General features: G+C 37.6%; 1 protein-coding gene across 28 annotated transcripts in view; it reads right to left on the reverse strand.

Moving 5' to 3' along the window:
- Positions 1-18,763, reverse strand: part of ATP8A2 (ATPase phospholipid transporting 8A2) — a 367,147-nt gene that overhangs the window by 162,400 nt on the left and 185,984 nt on the right. For all 28 annotated transcript variants that reach the window (XM_087966309.1, XM_087966285.1, XM_087966283.1 and 25 more), the window contains one exon: positions 6,056-6,239. In XM_087966309.1, the coding sequence (XP_087822435.1) occupies positions 6,056-6,239 (184 nt within the window). The remainder of the gene's footprint in view (positions 1-6,055; positions 6,240-18,763) is intronic.

Here is an 18,763-nt window from a genome sequence, read left to right on the forward strand (position 1 = left end):
TAGTTTTTATCTTCCTATGTTTTTAGTATAATGCCTCTTCTTTGTACATCTAGACTAAAAGCTGTCTTAAATTTATGAGTTTCCTAGGCAGAGAGTCAGTCTGGTGCAGTGGTGAAGAAATGAGGAAATGGTGAGTCCTAGATCTTTCTTAGTCAGGAAAGCCAGCTTGATGACTTTGGGTGAGTCACTCTGTCTCAGCCACTTCACAGGGTTGATTTTGAGGGGAAAGTAGGAGGCAGGTGTATTAGATATGCTTGTCATCTTTAGATAGATGATAGATGATAGATAGATAGATAGATAGATAGATAGATAGATAGATAGATAGATAGATAGATAGATAGATAGATAGATATGGATGAGTAGATGAACAGATAGACATATAGTTATTTAAAAAATGATAGTCAGAGTAGTGGCATATGGCAGTGATTAAAGATATTTAAAAGACACAGTTCTAGAGGGTTTTATGTGCTGAAATGATTATCCAACAATCTATGTGTAGTGGAAAGGAACTGGATAGCATCCCTTTCAGTTGAAAACAGCAGTCAGATATTAAATGCATATGTGTTATGTGGGACTTATTCCCAAGTAAACATTGACAAAATCACAGGCAAATGTGTAGAATTCTGGATATTGGTTAGACTGTTTTTACAATATAATTTTTAAATTGATCTAGTAAATCATTATATTACCATTCTATGTGTTTTAATTGGTATTGTAGTAGCCTCACAAGGTGTCATTTACTCCTCAGCCCTACTTATATCTCAGAAGCAAGTTAAAACAATGTTTTGCTCAGACTGATTGTGGGGCCTATTTAGGCTATCACAGGAAACCGACTGTTTTAGTTTTAATTGCTTATGTTGAGCTTATTATTTTTTCTGCTATTCAAAGCCCTTAGTCTGACAGGACTAGGGCGGGCTACAAATTTGGATTGATTGATAGACATAGACAGATAACCAACCCTACTATGGATGTTTTAATTGTCGTCTTGGGACTGTAAACCTCAAGGAATTCCTGGCAGATTCAGCAATAATAAACACACTTACTTAGGTAATGGTGAAATAACAGAATTATCTGGGGCTTTGTATAAATTGAAGAACTACAGCTCCCACCAATTTCAGCTTAAATATGTGATGATGATTTATGTAAGCTGCCCAGAGTCACTGGAGATGGGTGGCATATAAATTTAATTAATAAATAAATCATGAGGAATGTTGAGAACTGAAGAACAGCAGCCACAGAATCTGGCCAGACACAAGTTCAAGTCCTTCTCCTATGCTAGTCATAGGTTCAAGAATGAGAGATAGAGGCTAAGGGCCAAGACCTAATTTGGCATTGAAAAATGTAGGGAACTATAACAAAATAGTAATGGACTTCTTGAAACAATCTCTAACTACCAGGATGGACAACTTTCTTTAAGCCAGGAGCAGAAATTTGCTCTCTCAGCCCACTGGTAATATCACTGAAAGAATGATAATGTCCCTGCTTATTCAGTCCACTTTTATTTTGTGTAGGCATTTAAGTTCTCTGAGAGTACAACTGCACCTTTTCCTATTAGAACATTCCAGAAACAAACAAATATACATAATCCAATTGGACATGGTTCTTGTGTTTGAACCTGTGAAATGGTATTTGTTGATCTGAAAAGTAGACCCAGTACCTGTGGAAATATGATAGGTAAATGAAGAAGAAGATTTGATTGTTTCAAGAACCAGAAAATATTCCTTTTGTTAAAAGCCATGGGGGCACAGTGGTTAGAATGCAACATTGCAGGTTAACTCTGCTCACAGTCTGGAGTTTGATTCTGACTGGTGATTGACTTAGACTCCCATCCTTCCAAGGTTGGTAAAATGAGGGCCCAGATTGTTGGGGGAAATATGCTGACATTGCAATATGCTGACATTGTAAAGAGAGTGCTATAGAGCACTATGGGGTGATATATAAGTCTAAGTGTTATTGCTAAAAAAAGAGCTAGATTTTGATAATGCTTAGAACATTTGGAAGGGTGGAAATCAGAGAATTATTTATCCATTTATTTAATATTTATTAGATTTATGTGCCTCCCATTTCATATAGAGGCAACCTTAGAATAATAGAGTTGAAAGGAGTGACTGAATCCAACTCCTGCTTCGTATTTATAAAAGGTATTAGCTAACTTCTTCCACCATTTTCAGGCAACTGGTTCAAACTGCTGTTCATCTTTGGGAGTTGCTTTTTTGCCCACCAACATTCCTAACAATCAGTAACTATCTGCCAAAAAAAAAGGGAGTTTACTTCTAGTGAAATTTCCCACTCCCCTGTCTGTTTTAGAAAATAAAATAAAATAAGAAAAGTTCTGCCCCCAGTTAGTCAATTTTGCAGCTGAATTTCTGCAGCACAGTCCCAGGGTGCTAGTGATTGGCACAAATTAGGTCCCAGGGGTTGGGGTGATGGTATATACTCCCTATGGGCTTCTGTTTATTCATTTCTGCCTTATTGGAAATAACTCAGCAAAAATAATGTAGAAAGTTTCTATCAGATTACATAAAAATGACCATTTCATTAACATTTCCTACATATATATTTTTTTACCATTCCGAGGTTTACTTTACGTCCAAGGAATCCTGGGTCATATAGAAGCATTTTATTTCCTACCTTTTCACCTTCACAATATTCCTGCAATGAGGATTACATTTAATGACAATGATTTTGCTAAGGCAATTCAACAGACTTTATACTGGGCAGGAATATGAATACAGGTTCCCCAATACTAATCTAGCTTTTAATTTCCTATATTGTATCTCTGGGTTTTCAAAGCACTGTTCCTCATTCACAAGGAAACTTTGGAACGAAAAGCATTCCCAAAAATTTCCAAGGATTATAACACACCAATTAATTTAACATCAACCAAGAGGCCATGAGTTCTAATCCCACCAGCTGGGTGATTTTGGGCTAGTCACTCTCTATCTCTCTCAGCCCAACCTACCTCACGGAGTTACTGTTGTGAAGAAAATAGCAGGAGAAAGGAGTATTGGGTACATTTGCCACCTAGAGTTATTTATAAACAATAATAAAGGTAGGAGAAAAAATAAATATCGGCAGAGCTTAAGACAAAATAAGATCCAAAAAGAAGAATATACTCTAAAGAAATGCCTGCATGCATTTTCTGAGAGGAAGAAAAATGATCCCACTAAAAGAGTGTTCCATTTTTATATACTGTATAAATAGGTATACATCCCACGTATTTCCATACAAAAATACTGATTTTTGTGGTTATGTGTCTAGAAAAGGACCAGTGAGATTCATTCTGAATCAGAAACAATGGTGCTTGTCACCTTGCAGGATCATTCAACATCTGGTCAGACCGCAAGGTGGCGGTCAGCCAGAGTTTGCCTCAGGCATCCCAAAGACTGCCAACACTTATTACATCAGTGAAATGCAGGATGTGAGAAGCAAGACAAAGCAAATAGTGTAGTCTCTTCTTCGGGAAACTAGATGAATACTCACTCATTTAGAATTTCTATCAGCAGTTCAATAATAAAGGTAATCCTTCGACATAATTAATTCCTCCTTTTAAAAACAATAAAATCTACATCCAAGATTTGAACTGCCTCAAAAATGACCCTATTTGGTTTTGGGAGTCTGGGAAAAAAAATACGTCATTGGATTGCATTATAATGAAGATGAGAGATATGTTCAGAAGGGGTTGTCTCTGCACTATATACTTTAAACTTTCTTAAAAATAATAAGGACTCTTAAATAGTTCATATCTTTGTCTGTGAGATATTGTTTGTTTAAAAGAAATAAATATTCCTAGATATATTAGCATTCAGATTTGGAATTTCTAGTCCTCTTATTGGAGGAATAGGTCAGGACTCATCAAAATCAGATGAGAATCCTGGTATCTTCTCAAAGAAGAACAGGACAATGGGACCCCCAAGGCTAACTGTACATTGGCAGTAACTTTACAGAGCCTTTGCACCCATAAGAATAGACCAGACAATAGGACAGAAAAAGAGCTCCAGGCTGTTGTCAAAAATGCCTGATTAGACTTGTATCTGTCCCGGAGAAGAAGGAAAAAGGAAGAAGTTAATCATGAAGCCTGAACTGAAACAATATTGAAGGATCTCAGCTTCTCAAGAACTCCAAGCTTAAGTCCTAAGATTCCTAGATTTTCTTGAGATAGAAGGCTAACTCTCGTACTAAAACAAGCATTGCCTTCTGCAATGAATACATTTCCTTCAAGCTATTGGATAGGTCTTCAAGAAACAAATAATGTGCTCCTTTGAAAGATATCTTGGAAATGTTTAAGTATCTCTCTAATTCAGTTGGTGCCCTTAAAGCAATCAGGATTGTAGCTCCCAAAGTTCACACTGGACTCTGGCTGAAATCCTGGGAAGGCTGCTTGAATTAATATTGAAGCATCTTGTTTCTTGTTTTCAAACCAATTTCCCTTCATGATGATGTATCAATCAGGAAAAAGGATACACCAAAAAGGGATTCCTATCTACCTCACTGTTGTTGGGTCTGGAGACTGGTTAGGAAGGCTGTTTGTTTTGCTTTTTAAACAAATTTGCATTCCATCAGTTTTAGCTGGCACTGCAAACAGAAAAAAATTATAGGAGTGGGAGTTTAATATTATCTAGGAAGCCACACACTGCAGCAATATAAACTGATCTTGATTTACTTCTAACAGCCATTCCTTCAATCCCAGAGATTAAAAAAAGGTGATGATGGGGTCTTTCACTGATAACCTCTGAATAAATGCCAAGGGATTGATAAGGACTCCCATATAACTATGTTTCCCTTATCATACTGTGCCTTTTGGAATCCTAAAATCAGAACCATAGTAAGTACTAACAGACGCTGAACTGGATAATGCCCATCACCACTGCTTAATTGTTTAAACCATTAAACCTGTACGTTTCACTTCGGAAGGCAAGGATGGCATTACCAGGGATGATGTAATTAATCAATACCAAATAATAAACTTTACAGTGAATAATGAAAGTTAAACTTTACAGCTCAGAATGATGGATATGATGGTTATCATATGAGCATATGTTTATTATAATTATCCGCATTCAGGTATCTCTATATCGGGGGTCAAACTCGATTTCATTGAGGGCCACATCAGGCTTGGGGTTGACCTTAGGGGCCCAGGGGGCATGGCTGGGGTGGCAGTGGCCAGCTCAACATTGCTCACATCGGGGGGCTGTGGTGCCCAGGGTGGGGGTTGGGGATCCATTGTCTGCATGGGACGGCGGTGGCCCCTCGCTGACTGCAGGGCAGCCCCGCAGATCTAAGGTTGACTGCGTTCAGGCCCAGATGGCTGCCACCAAGTTTTAGATCAGTGCCCGGATGACCTGGGCCGGGGCTGAGGCGCCAGGGGACAGCCCTTCAGTGTTTCTTTGTGGGCCAGATCTAACCACATTGTGGGACGGATCTGGCTCCCAGGCCTTGAGTTTGACATCCCTGCTCTGTATAATAAGTTAAAAGTGGCACTGCATCAGAAAATCTTATATGCCATCAAAGAATTTCAAAATCAGGGCAACTGAAAAAATCAGTGGTTCTTGACCATCTCTGAAACCTATCACTGATCGCTCCTGACCAGAAGTAGGAAGCTAAAGAATATTCAACTTTTTTCATAGCGTTTCCTTAGATCATTAAAATAAAAAGGAGTGGCAGTCTCTATTGTAGAATAGGGACAGGTGATCAACAAATGTCTATTGCAAGAATAAAAGGAAGAGGAGGGAGGAGGAGGAGGAGGAGGAGGAACTATTATTTTGACAGCTGCAATGTCTGAGTCATCTTCCAGACTACTGGAAATATGGTAGAAACACAATGATGGGGAAAAAAGAAACCTCAGCATTTAGGATGGAATGGCTCCTGGCCAAGTACAATGGAAGGTATTGCACACATTTACAAGTTCTCTGCATTAAGTCAGCATCCTCAAAGGAAAGGAGGAAAAAAAGGACATTTGCTTGGCCTCTAGATCAGCAGTGAAGTATTTATGCTGTCTACGCAACCAACACCCTTTCAACAGGATATGGCAGCTGTTTCTTTGTAGGCATCTAACCTGTGCTATTGCATAATCAGAAGAGTTGGTTGCCTGCATGCCTTCATTGCCACTGATCCCCACTCCAACATGAGCCGTCTGGATCATTCCAACATCGTTGGCACCATCCCCAATGGCCAGAGTGATGGCATTCACATGTTTCTTTACCATGTCTACTATTTCTGACTTCTGCAGAGGAGACACCCTAGGGGAAGAAGAAGAAAAAAGTCTGTCAGTTTCCAAACTATGTGTGACTTTTAAAGGGAGAACTGCAGATGAAAAAAAAAAAAAAGGCAATCACTGGAAAATTTCCTGCTCCAATACTTCAGATGTTAGAGTACATGCCAAATCCTTCCTTCCTTCAAATCCACTGTGGATGGAAGACTCATCAAGAATAATAGGCTAAAAACGTTTTGATTACCCAAAAACATTTTTTCCAATTCTTATACCATATGATAGCTCTCTCTAGATGTGTTGAGATATCAACTTTCATAATTCCATCTTTAAGTAGCTGGCAGATTACAGGGATTGAAGGTCAAGAAATTAGAGGGCATTGGATTGGGAAAAGGTATAAGACTAGTATTGAAATTGCTATATTGAAAGAGTTTTGTCCTTATTCACAAATATAGTTCATACACATTTCCTATTCAAGTGCTCTGCAGAGCTTCTGGAACTACTGCCAACTATCATGTGTCTGGAGGGGATAGTGCACACAGATCTCTCTGAAGAAATTAGGCTTTACCTGTTTTAAGCTTCTTGTCTTTATGTTGTCTGTACAATGCAACTGGACTCAAGAAGAAAGAACATAGGAAACTGTTTTAGACACTTTCAATTGCTTAGTTCAATATTGTCTTCTGTATCAATGTCTCCCCAGAATCTCTGTCAAAAGTATTTCTCATCATTTGCTACTAGAGCTTCCCAAAAACAAAACAAAACCCAGAAATACCAGACTGAGGAATCTAGAAAAATGATACAATTGGTTTCAAAAGAAATGGAGGTGCTCTTTCAGCTAGTGCATAACTATTTGTGAACCAATACCCACAAGATGCATTGATGTCTACTAAGTTGAATTGCTTTTAAAAGGGAGAGGAGAATGATTTTAAAAGGGAGTCTTGGAGAATGGAATTTTTACTATTGCCTATCTATGACAGCTATGTGTTACCTCTATTAATAGGAATATTAGCTTTGACCAACTTTAGCGAGATGGTATTGTGCATTTGTGTCCTGCATGTGAGTTTCTCTTGGCTGACCATTATGAGACTAGAACATTGGCTGGAGGGACCTTTCAATCAGATCCAGAATAAAAAGAAAAGATTTTATTTTTTAAAATGACTTTCAATTTACAAAGTATAGGTTCTCCCACTAAGCAAGTGTCAGCTCAGCAAGGTAGACCAGACCAAACCAATGCCATATGGGTCAGAGCTATTTTATTATAACAACTGTAGTAACACTATTTTGTGAATATGAATGCACTTCCTTCTCTCTCCCTTTATCTTCATGTGAACTAGGGAGAAGTTTATCTGGAATGCTTTCTCAAGTTCTTTTCTTGGCCCAAGCTCAGTCCCACTTACAGTGTCTGACAGCAGTTCATTCTCCTGTTCTTCAAGGCCATCCCTATCCCTTTACTAATAGGTTCTACTAATAAGCTACATTGATCAAGCATGTGATACCTGATAATCAGAGGACAGACTGCTGAAAGGAGCCACTGAATCCTTCAAATCATTGAATAGTTGAATTTGGCATGCAAAAAGAGACTATAATTCAATGATTTGGATTAATAACGCAATTTATAGATCCATTTGTAATCTACAAACTTTTCAAAGCTGCTAATATTACTCCTACTGCTTGCAGCAGTCCTTTGCTTTATTCTTCCTCCTCCATATCTTTTTAGAACTCATAGCTGCAAAGTTATAATTATACAGAGATAAAGAAATAGATTTATGTTGCCCTGAGTTGTACAAAATAAAGGCAAAATATAAATCAAATAAATGCAGACATAAATCTAGTTATAGATATATACAAGGTGACAACATTGACCAATCTCTTTACAAATTAGAAGAGTTTCTTCTTATCTGGGGCACATTGGTGAATTACTCCAGAGTTTTAAATCCCTATTTGGTGGAGACCCCGTCTAAATTTTTTACTTTATGAGCTGCAATCAGGAATGAAAACAGACTGTAGTTTTGGCAGTATTTTACATTTATCAGAAGAATATCAGTCTTAGAATTTAACATGGATGAAACTCAACATCATCTATGTTTCAATGAGATTATTCACAGGTAAGCAATTTATTTTAATACTATGGTAAAGTAAATCAATGCTGTAATCTTTCAAGTAAAAAGATTTAACAATCTCCTCTATGAGAATCTTTTGTCCAAAGATACTTAGACTAAATTAGTTAAATTTCCTTTTCAGTCAAACTTTCCTAATGCTTAGTCTTTTGAATAAAAGCTTTCCCAAAGATAAAAGTTAGCACATGAAGACTAATGATAGAATTTCCCAAGTAATTAAATCTACAAACAAAGCACTGTGGGAAACTATTCTTTGATAACATGAAAATTAAACAGATTTACAAGTTTAAGCCAACTTTCCCCAATTTGATGCTCACAATAATTGAGAAAACATAGCATTTTCTTATCTGGTTCTCTCCAAGGACTGGACAACTGCCATAAGTGCTATAAAGTTTAAAAAGAACTCTGCCATTGGCCTGTTCAGAATGGAACTGGGAATTTCAAATGAGGAAGGTCATGTAATAAAATGTCATCTTCCTTAGGGATAAGAATGATAATTAAAGAACTGAAAGGAAAAATGAGAATATATGGATAGTTTTTATAATGAAGGCATGAAAATAGGGTTTTCAAATAACATTCTTGGGCCCTCACATTTTTAATGATAAGAAACAGTATCTAGAGTTGAAAGTCAGCAGGATTCCTGATTTTACAAAATACTGTAGCAATATTTAAAGAAATAATGTCAATAAAGGAAATTACAAAGAAATTCTCCTAATAATGAGTAATTAAATATAAGCAAATGTGGAATGGTGCACCTCAGAACTAAAAGTGATACACTCTGCAGATAACTGAGAAAACTGTTAGAGAAGGAAACTTAGGTTATAGTGTTTAGATTGGCCGAGTGTGCTGTGCACAAACTCTATGTCTAGAAGAATTTGGAAGAAGATAAATGTTTTAAAGGTTGAAACATAATTCTAAATCTCACGACTATAAGATTTTTTTTACATGTAGATACTTCTAGAAAGCTTGCAAGTAACCTCCTAAATGTAAAAAAAAACCAAAAACTAAGAGGGATTTAAGAATGAATGACTATGGAAATCCTCAGTCATGGTTGGTGCTTTTTCAAAAGGCAACTTGACTTTTTTCTTGAAGACATTTTGCTTCCCATCCAAGCAGCTTCTTGGTGCTAATTTGATACCTTGCATCCTTGCAAGCTTTTGTTAAGGTATACCAAGTCTTCTGTGGGCCTTCCTTCTGAAGAAGTTCTGAAGAAGCTTCTTGGATGAAAAGTAAAATGTCTTCAAGGAAAAACAAAGACCAGTTCTGAAAAAGCACCTTTGGGACCTCAGAAATGAAGGTGGACTTCTTAGAAATAAGGGGAAATAGACAGAGTGTATCTATTTTGTATGGGATATCTTAATGGAGATCAAGTGGTTCAGGTCTTTTTTCATTTGAAATGCACGGATACAGTTGTTTTATTTGTCTGCTTGCTTGTTTTTTTAGTAGAAAATAGATGAATGATATAAAAGTTAGCATTTTTATTCTATAGAGTTCGTTTTGTGAGCTTTACTTTTAGCTAATGGAAGAGTTGAGCTGTTTAAGAACATATTTATGACTGCATATGTTCTTTATGTTACTGGAAGCTTACACTGGCTACTGTGCTTGGGGAGGAGTGATAAATAAATAAAAATACTCAGCAGCCATCCTTTTGCTTGCTTGTTTTTAAGATAAAGATGTGCCTCTATCAGCAGAAAGATATGTTACGCTAAACACATTAGTACATCTGGGAAATGTGTAAGGAGATGAGAGGAAAGCATCTTCCAAGGGAGAAAAAGAGAGGCCTGATTTTTTCCTCTAACTGAAAAGTATAAGTGTAGTATTTCCAAGGATAGAAGGATACTTATCAATAACAGAGAATGTTTGTAGCTCAGGATTGAAATGATCCTTGGTGCTCTCTGAGCTTGACTGCTTTCTTGCAGACATTTCATTACCCAAACTAGGTAACATCATCAGTGCTAGACAAGCTCAGAGAGCACCAAGGATGCCTCAGAGGGATACTTACACTAGAATATTCTTTACACGATTCAACTTAACATTATTTGGCCGATATTTGAAATTGAAACAATGATTGTAAAATGTCTTTTGTAAAAATGGCATTGATTGTGATAAGCCCTCCCTACCATTTTTCCACCATTATTCAGACTCCAAAAAACTAGCCTTTAAGGTCTTCTTCACCTCAAGTGAAGAAAACAATTGCCTGAATCCAGTTCTCCTCTGATATATGTACCAGTGCCTTCTTTGGCAAAAACAAATTATGATGTCCCTGTCTCCTGCCCACAAGTCCATTAAATAGAAAATGGAATATATTATGGGAAACTGTGATTTAAATAGATGGTCTTATTATATTCATTTTTGGTTGCAACAGGAATTAAAATTATATATTTTAATGTCTTTAGCCCAAAATGTGTTAATTTGATATCTTGCTTCCTTGTAAGCTTTTCTTAAGACATACAAAGCCTTTGTGAGCTTTCCTTCTTTGAAAGTAACATTTATTTATTACAGGTTACCATTACCATTTTTAAAGCAATATACCTATTTTTTTTAAAAAAATAGCTTCCCTCTCAATCCTACAAAGGCAAGACAAATGGCAAAATTTGTAATGTTCAAGATAAAAGGCCAAAGAATGATGCTATACTTTCCTACCAAGTCAAACACTTTAATTTCAGGTCCCAGATTTTTTTTAAAAAGTTGCACAATATTGTCCAGTGACAAGGTAGGAAAACGAAACCTTACATTTATTTTGTGTCTTTGGGCTCTATGGGCTGTCTTTAATGGTTGCAGACGAATTCCACTTATCACAAATATCTCAAATTGTGACACAAATGGAAGTTAGCAGAATAAATAACATGGCTGTATCTCTCTTACATTTCTAATGACCTCAATCAATATGACAACCATATCAAGATACTTAATTGCAGTGGCTTTCCTTTTGATCAGACCACCGTATGCCGTTTTTTAAATTCAATTGTATCTAATGTAAACATTTTTAAGGACAGAGAATTGCTTTGCCAAATTCAGAGAGGCATGTGAAAAGCAAAGGACTTGCTAGTTCAAGTATTTGTTTGGGAAATATAAATTAGTTCAGGTCTGGTTTATTTATTATTAAATTCCAACTCATGTCTTAATACATTGCAGGTACAGTATTCAACTGCCTGAGAAAGAACATTCTCAGAAGCTAAAAATCCATTCCACCCTGAACAACTGCAAGAGTTGGTTGTTTTGAAAAGCCATATCTCCTAGACATAATGTAATTATTACCAGAAGAAAAATATGCCAAAATTATAGAAGTCTCCTCTAAACTATAAACTACAGAATTTTGACCTTCCAATTGCAGAGATCAACTATACTATTAAGATCATAATATTTTCCAAAGACTAAACTAAATTTGACAGGGAGGAACTCACCAATTTGGATTCCTAGCAATTCTTTAAAATAAATGTCGGAGTATTGAAAACATGTAACATATTTTTCTTCAAAAAGAGAAATACAATTTTCTCCATACCATCCCCAATTTTATTATTACATTAGGCTGAGAGGCACTAAACATCAGAGCTGGTTGGGAATTTAACCTTGGCCTCTACTTTATAATAATAATTTTGCCCTCACAAGCTAAGATAAAAGGTTAGAGTGCAAGCAAAGTGAAAACTTTATCTAGGATAACATTATAGCCTATGTTGGACTAGATGCCTCTTGGAAGGTTACAAGCACCCACAACAACAACTATCCTATTCTAATAGTGTTTTTCAACAACTGGCATTAAAAGAGCCACCATGGATTCTGGAAATAGTTAGCAGGGTTCATAGCGAATGATGAATTCATTGACCATGAATCTTTTCAAAGACAAACTACAAGTTACAGCCATCTGAAATTCTAATTACATTTTGCCTATAACATATCACATGTACTGTAGTTATAAGATTGGTTTATTCTTACTTATATAAAAGCTTAGGAATGGATACCATGTCTAGGCTAGAAGATAAGAGGGCTGGAACCTTTTTTTCTCCTTTCTGCTGTGGTTTTAGAAGCAAAATACAATCCTGCAATTTTAACACGGGAAAATATAAGTGAGAGATGCCCTACTTGCTGAATTATAACCTCAATCAGAATCCCCCAAGTTTTAGCATTAAAAAGGATTTTAATATGTATGTATGTATGTATGTATGTATGTATGTATGTATGTATGTATGTATGGTATTCAGCTTTGTTCGGGTATTTTCCCACGTTATTATAGTTGTGTTTTTAAAGTTGTAGCAACGTTTCGGCAGAATCTCATCTGCCATCATCAGGCTTGTGTATTGTGTTTGTCTGATATATATCCATTGCTATAATTTGTGGAAACAAATTGCATAGTTTCATTATGCACTGCTGAGTGAATTTTAAGAAAAACTTTGTTTTAAGAAAAACACTGTTTTACTATTCTGAGTGCTTTACACTCAGACTATAATTGCATGACTGAGAAAGACAAGAAAAAAAATCTCCTTATCTGGGATTCTGGGAGTTCTGACATGTGTGGCAGGCACCAGATTTGGGAAGGCTAATATGTTTATGCATACTCTATAAGTCTATATAGGATGCATACAAGAGTAGAGAAACATAATGGATTAAGACAATTAAAATGCAAGCAAACAATTTTGCAGAATGTCAACACATTTTCTGATTCTCCCAAGCAATTTTCAAATATGAGAGCGATGGTTAAAAGAAAGTAATTTATGGCAGATATTGGCATTGGTACTTTTCCTTCCTCAAGTTCTAAATAACAGCACATGCTCAAAAAGGTTGAAGCAAAGGAAGAACAACACAAAATACTAGATGTGGAATCCCAACTAGCTGTCACTTATTTTTAGTTATTAAGTATTCTTTCCCAACTACTAAGTTTACTCATTTTGCTCTCACACCGTATTCTAAGTCATCCTTCTCTAGCTTAATTTCTGTATGTTTTCTGCAGCTCTATAGAAACTAGAAGGATTCAACAATAAACAAATCTTACAATATAAACAAATGGAGCCTGGCTGGGAAATTATGGAATTTCGACCATATCTCTGGAGACGTTAGAAAAAGTTTCTTTATTTGCGACACAATAAATAAAATAAAATCTACAGATAATTAATAATATAAAGCGATTCTAGATTAGGAGTCCATTTTTTAATTCTTCTGAACAGAATATTGAAAAAAAATGTAAAAGGAATTTATCCAAACACAACAGAAGTAAATTTGATGTGGTGGGACCCTCTGACCCAAATAAGATCAGGTTCAAAAGTAGACCAGATGAGAGGTTGAGCTAGAGAGAAAAGCATTCCAGAAAAGGAATCCAATGCATCTGTATGGGAGAATTGGGTACAGATTCAGAATTCTGACAAGGGATCCATTCTAAAACCTATTTACTCAGCATGTCCTAGGAAATAGCACATATGCATAAATATACATAGAAGCAATATGACAATAGAAGAGAAACACAAACACACACACACACTGCCAAGATATATGCTAAGAATGTAGATGACTGTACTATAGATAGCTTATATGTAATAAATGGATACTGCATATCGCCATCTAAATACATATATATTTGCTAATCATACTTGCAAACCAGCAAACTAGGTAAATAAATATTTATCAGGAAAATGTCAAGCCATCTGGAGTTAAAACGTGGCTGAAAGTAAATATTTTACTGGTAACAACTACGGAAATGTTAAAAGACAGCTCTTTCATAAGGTTTTAACTATATATCATTGCTATTACCTGTTACCAGCAATGGATGGTTGAATTTATCATATTTTTAAAAATGGATATTTATGGAATTCTTATAAGGCACGTAGGAACTTGCCAGTGGTAGTCTACATAACTGTAGATAAGTAACAAGAGATGTACCTGCCTTGTTTAAATATTTGAAGTCATTTATATACAGAGACACCAAAGGCAACACATGATGATTAGTCCTTGAGGAAAAAAAATCCAGATGATTTCATTATACAGCAAAAAATATAGCAACCTCCTATAGCCACCAGTAATAAGGAGACCAGGAATAATTCCAGAAGTTGTATTCTACATGCTCTTCTTAATTTGTTATTCTAACCCAACAGAACGTAGGAAAGAACTTATGCAAGGGAGTTAGCGTTCTGTTTATCTGTCTTCAGGATATTTAAAAACAGGACAGAAGTGGATCAAATCTGAAGTGAGAAGAAAAACTAACAGAGGGAAAAGTCAACCCTGAAAATGGGCTGGATCTGAACAGCGGGTATAGAGAAAAAAAATTGACAAAATTTTCCCCAATGCATCTCCTACGGGGAATTAACTGGACCATGGCACAGAATGTTGCTGACCCTTCCATGCTAAGCCTGCTTTCTTTTTTCTTCTTTCCTGCCTTCCTCCTGGCCACACGACCAGAGTAAACTTACTTATTAAAAGGCTTGGAAGGAATTTTGCGCATGCTTTCCCTACTTTCTTAATGGTGGCGCATGGAAAAGTGGCAAGTTGCCGAATCCCATGCCGTGCTGTGCCGCTTTCATTAGTCACCATCATTCTTTCCCAACGTCTGAGTTGACAAGACTCTGAAGCTTTTTTCGACAATTTTTGTGGCAGCCCAATTAAGTCCCATTGGTACTATTAAAGGGGAAAGGGGATTGTCAGGATACAATTTTAAGGAATTAATCTTTTCCTGCAGGCAGAGAGGCGGACAATGCCTGAAGGACCCTGTTTCCCATTGAGAAGCATGCTTTGAAAAGTTTTGACAGCCAGTATGGTAATAAGCCAATTTCTATTGATGCATTCTCTTCAAAGGTGAACTCTAGGCGGGCAGTAAGAAGACAACATTCAGTACCAGCTTCTACCGAAAGGAAATGTTGCCCATTCAGTGCTAGGAGACAGTTTATACTACACCCAATGCATCAAAAACTATTTTATGTAAACTATCATCCATGTAATTTATAGAACTAATATATCAACCATAATAAATGACACTAATTCAAAAGAAGAACAGAAGGAAACAGAAGGAGGTCGGCCATATGAATCAGCTTCTTATAAACAGATAAAGGATAGTAGAAATTTCATTGACTAAATAATTACCAAGCCAAAAAAAATGGTTGTAATTTGAACTTTTTCCACCTTTCTTTTTCTTCCCCTCCCCCATGGCAATCATGCCTGACTTTATAGATCTTCCCCAAGACCAAAAAATTAACAGAATTGGTAAAACACCATGTAATAAAGTAACAAATATACACTGCTCAAAAAAATAAAGGGAACACAAAAATAAAACATCCTAGATCTGAATGAATGAAATATTCTTATTAAATACTTTGTTCATTACATAGTTGAATGTGCTGACAACAAAATCACACAAAAATTATCAGTGGAAATCAAATTTAGCAACCCATGGAAGTCTGGATTTGGAGTTACACTCAAAATTAAAGTGGAAAAAACACTACAGGCTGATCCAACTTTGATGTAATGTCCTTAAAACAAGTCAAAATGAGGCTCAGTAGTGTGTATGGCCTCCACGTGCCTGTATGACCTCCCTACAACGCGTTGGGCATGCTCCTGATGAGGTGGCAGATGGTCTCCTGAGGGATCTCCTCCCACACCTGTACTAAAGCATCCCCCAACTCCTGGACAGTCTGTGGTGCAGCGTGGCGTTGGTGGATGGAGCGAGACATGATGTCCCAGATGTGCTCAATTGGATTCAGGTCTGGGGAACGGGCGGGCCAGTCCATAGCATCAATGCCTTTGTCTTGCAGGAACTGCTGACACACTCCAGCCACATGAGGTCTAGCATTGTCTTGCCTTAGGAGGAACCCAGGGCCAATTGCACCAGCATATGGTCTCACAGGGGGTCTGAGGATCTCATCTCGGTACCTAATGGCAGTCAGGCTACCTTTGGTGAGCACATGGAGGGCTGTACGGCTCCCTAAAGAAATGCCACCCCATACCATTACTGACCCACTGCCAAACCAGTCATGCTGGAGGATGTTGCAGGCAGCAGAACGTTCTCCATGGCGTCTCCAGACCCTGTCACGTCTGTCACATGTGCTCAGTGTGAACCTGCTTTCATCTGTGAAGAGCACAGGGCACCAGTGGCGAATTTGCCAATCTTGGTGTTCACTGGTAAATGTCAAATGTCCTGCACGGTGTTGGGCTGTAAGCACAACCCCCACCTGTGGATGTCGGGCCCTCATACTACTCTCATGGAGTCTGTTTCTGACCTTTTGAGCAGCAACATGCATATTTGTGGCCCGCTGGAGGTCATTTTGCAGGGCTCTGGCAGTGCTCCTCCTGTCCCTCCTTGCACAAAGGTGAAGGTAGCGGTCCTGATGCTGGGTTGTTGCCCTCCTACGGCCTCCTCCACGTCTCCTGATGTACTGGCCTGTCTCCTGGTAGCGCCTCCATGCTCTGGACACTACGCTGACAGACACAGCAAACCTTCTTGCCACAGCTCGCATTGATGTGCCATCCTCGATGAGCTGCACTACCAGAGCCACTTGTGTGGGTTGTAGACTCCGTCTCATCTACCACTAGAGTGAAAGCACCACCAGCATTCAAAAGTGACCAAACCATCAGCTAGAAAGCATAGGAACTGAGAAGTGGTCTGTGGTCACCACCTGCAGAACCACTCCTTTATTGGGGATGTCTTGCTAACTGCCTATGCTTTCCACCTGTTGTCTATTCCATTTGCACAACAGCATGTGAAATTGATTGTCAATCAGTGTTGCTACCTAAGTGGACAGTTTGATTTCACAGAAGTGTGATTGACTTGGAGTTACATTGTGTTGTTTAAGTGTTCCCTTTATTTTTTTGAGCAGTGTATTATCCTTATAGTTACTGACAATTTGGCCGCTGGGCTGCCTGAAAATTCAGAGTTTACTCGCTTTTATTTATTCACTAGATTTCTAGCTCACACAATTTCATCAGAGTTTTGCCAAACAGCTGATAACTGTTATCAGATTGATAACTGATAAAACCCAAGTGCAACAAAGCACCTATGAGGCAAAGTGTGAGGTTTCAAATTTGATTTCCTTTGTGCCTAATACAGTTAACTTGCTTCTATTTCTGCTATATTTGACTATTTTCTTCTTCTTCCACATTCCAATTTGTTAATGACTTTTGGAACTTCCCAGTTACTATGTTCAGTTATTCTGCATGGAACTGTGGCTTGTATTTCTATGTATTTGGTCACTCCTTCCCCGATACACATTAAGCAAAGTCAAACCAATTTGTCCTCCCATAAGACATTTGGAAATAAACAATTTAGTGGCAAATGAAAAAGGGCTTGAGCTGCTAAGGAGGGGAGTCATAATGGACCTGCAAATCCTGGAGCGGTCATCCTACAGTAGGTAGACAAACTATCAGACCCATTACCAATAAGCTTCCTATGCTCCTGCTGGAGATGGATCCAGGAGCATTCTGAATGAAAGAAGATATATACAAATTGCCTGGCATTGTTCTCTGGCGCCGAGGCTTTGAGAATTTATTCCAGCCCAAGTTGATTAGGTAATTGGCACTGAAATTGTTTCTATAACTTCCCATTCCCTACTTAATGTCAACTTGTACTTTAGCGCTTTCTCTCAGGGGAACCTTAATCAGAATTACATTTGGCAGGCTTACATAGCTATTGTGGCAGGGTAATTAGACATTTGTCATAGTTTCAATTTTTATCTTAACAGCTGTTTGTAAAAACAAATGTACTATTATTGTTGTAATCACTCATCTCCTGAGCCAAAAGCAACTCTGAAAAAAAGAGAGCAGATATACAGGCTTCCAGACATCCTACGGGTTGGATCCCACAGAAAGTATTGCCACATTTTGTACCTGTCTCTTGAAAAGAATTGAAGAGGGACCCTCTGAGGATCGAGGCATCCATATTTCTTATAGGGAGATGTTTGCATAGGCCCTTAAACAATTACACGATCCCTGTTTTCACAACCTCCCACTGAAGAACAACGCTCCCATCTCAATTGCAGATAAATGTTTGGTGCCAGTGACATCAACCAACTTTATAATTAACAGGTTCCTTCCTTGTAATGTTTCTGTCAACTGAGCAATTAATTGTTTAGCAGAGAAGAGCTACAACTGAACAGGGAAGGGAAAAATCTCAAAAACTGCTCTTTGGTTGAAAAAGTTTCTCATATTTTAAAATTGTTTAGAAAATACAACTCCTTATTTGAGGTAGATGAGGGGCCACCAACTTTTTGGGCATGGAGGAATGGAGGAAAGTTTTTCCACAGACCAGAGGAGACGTGGTTTTGCATGCTGCCTGCATACTGCAGATGGGCCTTGGCTCTCAGGTTCCAAGTAATGCAGCCATCATAAAACGAACTCCAAGGCATTTCAATTCCTCAAAGTACAAATTTATTAAGGTACACCATCTTGGCACTAACTAGTGGAAAGCCAGTACTGAAAGTTTCCTGACTTTCCATGTCACTATAACTAAAATTTTCTCAATTTTCCA

Source organism: Notechis scutatus, chromosome 5, assembly GCF_049901735.1.
Source record: "Notechis scutatus isolate UNSWTSFEM ecotype Mainland chromosome 5, rNotScu1.2, whole genome shotgun sequence".
Taxonomy (NCBI): Eukaryota; Metazoa; Chordata; class Lepidosauria; order Squamata; family Elapidae; genus Notechis; species Notechis scutatus.